Raw genomic sequence first — 7,500 nt, forward strand, 5'->3', positions numbered from 1 at the left:
ACCACTACCATTACAACTATTACCACTACTTCTACCACTACTGTTGCTACTACTACTACTACTACTACTACTACTACCACTACTACCACTACCACCACCACCACCACCACCACCACCACCACCACCACCACCACCACCACCACCACCACCACTACCACTAGCACCATTTCACCACCACTACTACTACTACTACTACTACTACTACTACTACTACTACTACTACTACTACTACTACTACTACTACTACTACTACTACTACTACTCTACTCTCTCTCTCTCTCTCTCTCTCTCTCTCTCTCTCTCTCTCTCTCTCTCTCTCTCTCTCTCTCTCATACCCACTCTCTCGCCTCATAACTGTTGCAAATATATTACAAATTCGGCTCCACATTATTACAGATCTTGATTACCTGGTGAGAGAGAGAGAGAGAGAGAGAGAGAGAGAGAGAGAGAGAGAGAGAGAGAGAATAGGAAGTAGGTTAGAAAAAGGAAGTTTGATAAGGAAGAGAAAGGTAAAGAGAGCATCATAAAGGTCACGAGAGAGAGAGAGAGAGAGAGAGAGAGAGAGAGAGAGAGAGAGAGAGAAGGAAATACGAACAGACTATAACTTTTAAGTAAAATGTCGGGATTAACTTTATTCCCTTTGTCTCAGTCTCTCTCTCTCTCTCTCTCTCTCTCTCTCTCTCTCTCTCTCTCTCTCTCTCTCTCTATCACATCAGTACGGCTCACTGCTTCTCTGTATTGCATTAGCTTCCTCACCTTACTTCTCCTTTCCATTCACCGCCCACACGCCCTTCATTTATCGCCCATACACCGCCCATATAAAGCCACCGTCAAAAATTCCACCCATTTACCACCTATTTACCACCCACACCGCCCATTCACCGCCCGAGCTGTCCATTTACCGGCCATACCATTAAATTTCCCGCCCACACCAGACCATTTGCAGCACATATCACCTACAAACCGCCCATAAGCCGCCCATAAGCCGCCCATTTACCAGACTCACTCTCTCCAGTTCAAATTATCACGAATTATCACCAATTATCATCAACTCGAGTCTCTGCGCCAATTAGGAGGATCATTTGCTCGCCTGGCCTTGTGATTGGCTGCTTGGAAACGCCACTGAAGTATTAGCCAATCACGAAGCAGATCAGGTGTGACGTCATGCTTCCGTACCCTTCATTGATTGGCTAAGACCCTGGTACACTCTCATCTCATTGGCCAATAAGGAGGTGAGGTATGAGTCTCAAGGGTGTCTCTGAGGTGTCTCTTGGATTGGGTTTCCTCTACGTGTCAGGTTCAGTGTTCAATAATTTCCCGATGGACAAATTGACTTCCGTTTTGATTTATGGCTGGTGATCTACGTTTCTACTGATTTTTTTTTGTTTCTACTGATTTTCTCATATTTCTACTGATTTTTTTTATATTTCTACTGATTTTTAGTGTATCTCCTGATTTTTCGTAGTTTTTTTTTATTTTCCTGGAAGATTACCTGTGTTTTTTTTCCTGTTTAATTTTAGTTTTCAATCGAGTGTTATGCTTTTAAAATAGAATTATGTCTGTGTTTATACCGACTCTCTCTCTCTCTCTCTCTCTCTCTCTCTCTCTCTCTCTCTCTCTCTCTCTCTCTCTTTACTTAAGCCGGAAGTTTCAAAGCTCGCCTCATTCAAGTTAGCATTTTCTTTCTCTCTCCTTCACTCTCCTCCCAACCTCTCTCTCTCTCTCTCTCTCTCTCTCTCTCTCTCTCTCTCTCTCTCTCTCTCATTGTTCCGTATTTAAATTCGTGATCGTAAGCGCGAGATTCCTCCTCATCCATTAGAGAGAGAGAGAGAGAGAGAGAGAGAGAGAGAGAGAGAGAGATGGTGCAAATAGCAGTGACTGGTGAGTAAATTCGGATATTACAATTGCTGCAGGGAGTGATGGTGATGGAAGCGTAGAAGGAAGAGGAGGAGGAGGAGGAGGAGGAGAAGGAAGGAGGAGGAAGAAGAGGAGGAGGAGGAGAAAGAAGTGATACTGTAGAAAATAAAGTACATAGGTAGTGATAGTGGCTATGTTAAAAAGTGTTGTAGGAAATGTTATTACTATCATCACACTCATCATCATCACTATCAGCATCACCATTATCATCATCATATCATTGTCATTATTTTTCATTGCCTCCTTTCGTCATCATCATTATCATCACCATCATCGTCTTTACTCTTTGTCAGTCATCCTTCTCCATCCTTCTCCTCCTCTTCCTCTTCCTACTCCTTCTCCTCCTTCTCTTCCTCTTCCTCCTCCTCCTCCTCCTTCTCTTATATTTGCTATCAGCGAGACCTAGAGCTCTTATCTGATTGGTGAACCGAGAAGGGAAAGCCACCAATCACATCTCTCCTCTCTTCCTACTCCTCTTCCCTCCTCCCAACCCCTCCTTCTCTTCTTCTTCCTTCGTCTCCTTCTGCTTCTTCCTTTTCCTTCGTCTTTCAAATCAGTAAAGGATATTGACTGAGTTTTTGCTGATATATTGCGTAGAGAGAGAGAGAGAGAGAGAGAGAGAGAGAGAGAGAGAGAGTGTGTGTGTGTGTGTGTGTGTGTGTGTGTGTGTGTGTGTGTGTGTGTGTGCGTGTGTATGTGTGTGTGTGTGTTTCACTGTTTGATCTGCTGCAGTCTCTGACGAGACAGCCAGACGTTACCCTACGGAACGAGCTCAGAGCTCATTATTTCCGATCTTCGGATAGGCCTGAGACCAGGCACACACCACACACCGGGACAACAAGGTCACAACTCCTCGATTTACATCCCGTACCTACTCACTGCTAGGTGAACAGGGGCTACACGTGAAAGGAGACACACCCATATATCTCCACCCGGCCGGGGAATCGAACCCCGGTCCTCTGGCTTGTGAAGCCAGCGCTCTAACCACTGAGCTACCGGGCGTGTGTGTGTGTGTGTGTGTGTGTGTGTGTGTGTGTGTGTGTGTGTGTGTGTGTGTGTGTGTGTGTGTGTGTGTGTGTGTGTGTGTGTGTGTGCTGGAGATTTAATAACTTCACTAATTTCTGACTCTGGCACAACATGACTGAACAATACGATTCATAAAATGTAAACAAGATTGGGCGTAAATTCTTATTAGCTTGGCCCTTATTTCACAGTGAATGTTGATGTCAGCAAACACTCTTAATTATTGCGTGTGCTGCAATATTAATTAGTGGCAATAGAGATCATGGCTTGTTACGTTTGCATTATCCACAAAGGTACGTTCTCTTCCACAATTTCCAGGATCTTTTCATTTCATTCATTCTGTTCAAAACATGACGAGAACAAAGGCATCATAACCACTATTGCCTCGTTAGCGTTAGACACACGCGGTATCTAAGGAGGTTTACAGCTTGTCTCCAGTCCACACGTCACCAAACACACTCTAATTTAGTTATCCAGATAGATTTCACCAGCTTCCAGTGTATTTCTAGTTATACATCGAATTTTTCCTCGCCTCTCTCTCTCTCTCTCTCTCTCTCTCTCTCTCTCTCTCTCTCTCTCTCTCTGAAGAACGAATAAAAATGTCTCATCCATAAAGATTCGTCAAAAAATGGTCTTCAGCTAATTGCGAAGTTTGCATTTTGCTCTCAGACATAAATTTCGCCACAGGAGGAAAGAAAAAGTGAAAGAATTTAGACATTTTGCCTTCCACTAACATTCTGAATAAAAATAGATGGTGAAAATTGTGTATATATTTGGGGCGTCGTGTGGTTGGGAATGGGAAAATTGTTTAAAAGTAAAGACATCCTAAAATTTCCATTGTTTTTAAGGGTGAAGGGAAGCTGTGACCCCTATTACAACAACAACAACAACAACAACAACAACAACAACCAAAACTATAATTATTACTACTACTAATAATATTACAACTACTACTACTACTATTACTACTACCACTACTACTACTACTACTACTACTACTACTACTACTACTACTACTACTACTACTACTACTACTACTACTACTACTTCATTTCTGTCCAACACCACAAGCCCTTCCAGTTCCTACTACATGCTTCCCTGGCTCACTGGTAACGTCCTTGCATAACCAACACTTACCACACATTTGTATTCCGATATGGTGAAGCTCTTGACATGTCGCCTAGTCCAGCACGTCATTTTGAGCCTTCCCGTCACCCGCCACTCGTCGCTCGTCACTCGTCTCGTAACGTGATACGCTTCAGGTAAGATGTCGGCCATGTGACGTCATTAGGGCCAGCAGACAGGTTTCCGCTACCCGTGAGGTCGGTGTGTTGGTGTATCGTGGTGTCAGGTGGCGGGTGAGGTGACGCCATGCTTCCTGACACGTGTTAACCGAGTGGCGGCGGAGGTGGTGGTAGTAGTGATGGTGGCGAGGGTTTTGCTGACTTATTGCTTGCTTCGCGTCCAGACTGCTTTTTTCCTTGCTCTCCTCCATTTTTAGGAACACCAGGAGCATTTTGGGTGCACCGGGACGTGTGTGAGGTGCACCGGGTTACGAGTTAGACCGTGGTAAAAAAAGAATATTGCAGGACTTGCACCTTTGTTTGATAGAAAGCGAGAAATGGGTAGTGGAAATTTCAGCAATTTCAGCCACTGTGAGCTTGATATGTTTCCTGTATTTTTGGAAGGAGGAGAAGGAGGAAGAGGAGGAGGAGGAAAGATGATGGAGTAAGTCACAATTCCTTTCTTTGATAGAAGATGAGAAATGTTAGTGGATAGCGATGACGGGAAACACAAAAAAAGTCGACGATTGCAAGCTTCACTTTAATGATTTTATGGGGAGAGGAGGAGGAGGAGGAGGCACAAAAAGAAGAAAAGAAGGAGGAGGAGGAGGAGGAAAAAGGACGAGAAGGACGAGGAGTAGGAAGAGGAAGAGGAAGAAGAGGAGGAAGGAGGAGGAGGAGGAAGGAGGAGGAGGAGGAAGAGGAGAAGGACGAGAAGGTCACAATAAGAGATGTTGATTTCCCAAAAAGCAATAAATATAGACAAGTGTTTATCCTTCCTTCAGATTGGTCGATAAACTGGTACCTGCGGAAACCTGGCAAAGGTAAACTGGAAACCTTGATGTCCCAGTGGCTTTGTCCTGGGGTGACCGATGTCCAGCGCAGTCTCAAAGGCGAAGGACACTGAAATTTGAGCGCTGAAGCCACAGGAAACTTTATTGCATACGCTGAACACGGAAGAAACCTTGGAATAGAATAGACCCATGAATTTTTAAACTATTTCTGCTCCCCACCGCATATCTGTAAACGTGACAATCTTTTAACTTAACCTAACATATTCAAACGTAACTTTGCCAAATATAAGCTATCCTAAGAAAGATTAACGTAACTTAACGAAACCTTACTTAACCAAACATCGTCTAACCAGAGCTATCCCTAACAAAAACTAAAATAACATAACGTAACCTTACCTAACTTGATCTAACCTAACCTATATGGAACCAGGATGAATGGCTTGTTGTCAACGTCCTAGTATCAATGTAACAGTACCTAACCTAACGTACCTTTACCAATAACAACTCAACCTAACAAAAAGCAAATTCATGGACAGACAGACAGATAAATAGACAGACTGGAGCTACAAACATCTCGGTGTCGCTGTCGCAGTACCTGTGACAGTACCGACTGGTAGGTAGAGCGGACCACCTGTCTGGCTCGTTGTCTCGCGATCAATAAGAGAGCAACGGAACAACGGAACACTTAGTGGGAACAATGGAAAGGAGGGATCGCAGTCATTGGTGAGGGAAGGGAGGGAAGGTGTAACAGAGACGAAAGGACGCGTGATGGAAGGCTGCTAATGGTGAAGTAGGAAATGGAAAATGACCCTTCCATTACTTGTGTCAGAGAGCTCATGGTGGCTATTTCTCTCACCATCATCACTATCACCACCATCACGGACACTATCCAGCCAGCCATCTCCCCCCCGCAACACTCGCACACACACACACACACACACACACACACACACACACACACACACACACACACACACACACACACACACACTGCTGCCACTCATCTCAAACAGAGCTGTCACTTTTTATTCATTCATGCACGCAATGCACTTATCCACTTAACACACACACACACACACACACACACACACATTTCTTCCTCACACACAGCTCATATCATTCCAAATATTTCCTCTTATAATGAAGACTCCAACTTGAGGTTATATTTAAGGCTGCATAATTATTTTCTTGCATTCTCCCTCATATTGTTGGTGAAAAGAGGCAAATGTAGCGGCTGCAGATGTCCTCCACGTGTGCTCAAGACAGCCTGCAGTTTTCCATCCTAAAATTGGCTTGACTAAAGAAGAAGGAAGAGGAAGAGGAGGAATGAGGGTGCTGGAGGAGGAAAAGGAATGTGAGGAATGGGGAAGAATGTAAGAGCCACTAAAGGAGAGGCGCTTCTTTCTCTCTCTCTCTCTCTCTCTCTCTCTCTCTCTCTCTCTAGTATTTTTCTCCCATAATACAGTGTTTTCCTGTCGATCTCCTTCCTCTCTTCTCTCCTCACACAGGCTCATTTTCTCTCTTTTTTTTCTCTCTCGTTTTCAATTATTTCATTCCAAGTGTCTCAGTCCTACACTCTCTACTTTACTTCCTTACTTCAGCCTCTCATTCTGGTCTCATCCCAGCTGTCTTATCCGTCTCTGCGTCTCTCTTTTCCACTGTTCGTATCTGACTGGCAATCAATACTTTTTACGCGATTAGGACGATGGCCAAGGGATACAAAAACAGAAGCACAAAAAACATAAGCCTCACATAATCACTGTCTCTCTAGAAATACTGGTTTAGTTCCTTCTTTCGTCAATAGCTGTTTGTTAAAGTATGTAGCATTCTCTTTCCATCCTACTACTACTACTACTACTACTACTACTACTACTACTTGTTACTACTACTGCTACTACTACTACTACTACTACTACTACTACCACCACTACACCACCACCACCACCACCACCACCACCACCACCATATATTATTATTATTACCACCACCACCACCACCACCACCACCACCACCACCACCACCACCACCACCACCACCACCACCACCACCACCACCACCACCACCACCACCACCACCACCACCACCACCACCACCACCACCACCACCACCACCACCACCACCACCACCACCACCACCACCACCACCACCACCACCACCACCACCACCACCACCACCACCCACCACCACCACTACCACCACTACCACCACTACACCACCACCACTACCTACTACTACTATTACCACTACTACCACTACTACTACTACTACTACTACTACTACTACTACTACTACTACTACTACTACTACTACTACTACTACTACTACTACTACTACTACTACTACTACTACTACTACTACTATTATACGGAAAACTAACCTTTATTCATACTTATTTCCTCTTAACCGTCCATAACTTTTCTCTATTGAAGTTTCCTTAATTTGTTTAGTTTATCTCTTCAGTCTCCTTTATCAGTATATCACCT

At 44.2% G+C, this 7,500-nt stretch overlaps 1 protein-coding gene across 5 annotated transcripts in view; it reads left to right on the forward strand.

The window, feature by feature from the left end:
• Window positions 1–7,500, forward strand: part of LOC123507357 (cyclic nucleotide-gated cation channel alpha-3-like) — a 129,389-nt gene that overhangs the window by 62,615 nt on the left and 59,274 nt on the right. For 2 of the 5 annotated variants that reach the window (XM_045260143.1, XM_045260144.1), the window contains one exon: window positions 6,237–6,390. The exons of the other annotated variants lie outside the window; for them this stretch is intronic. In XM_045260143.1, coding sequence (XP_045116078.1) covers window positions 6,344–6,390 — 47 coding nt within the window. In that variant the 5' untranslated portion in view covers window positions 6,237–6,343. The remainder of the gene's footprint in view (window positions 1–6,236; window positions 6,391–7,500) is intronic. 5 annotated transcript variants of the gene reach the window in all.

This window comes from Portunus trituberculatus, chromosome 22 (genome assembly GCF_017591435.1).
Source record: "Portunus trituberculatus isolate SZX2019 chromosome 22, ASM1759143v1, whole genome shotgun sequence".
NCBI classification, from domain to species: domain Eukaryota; kingdom Metazoa; phylum Arthropoda; class Malacostraca; order Decapoda; family Portunidae; genus Portunus; species Portunus trituberculatus.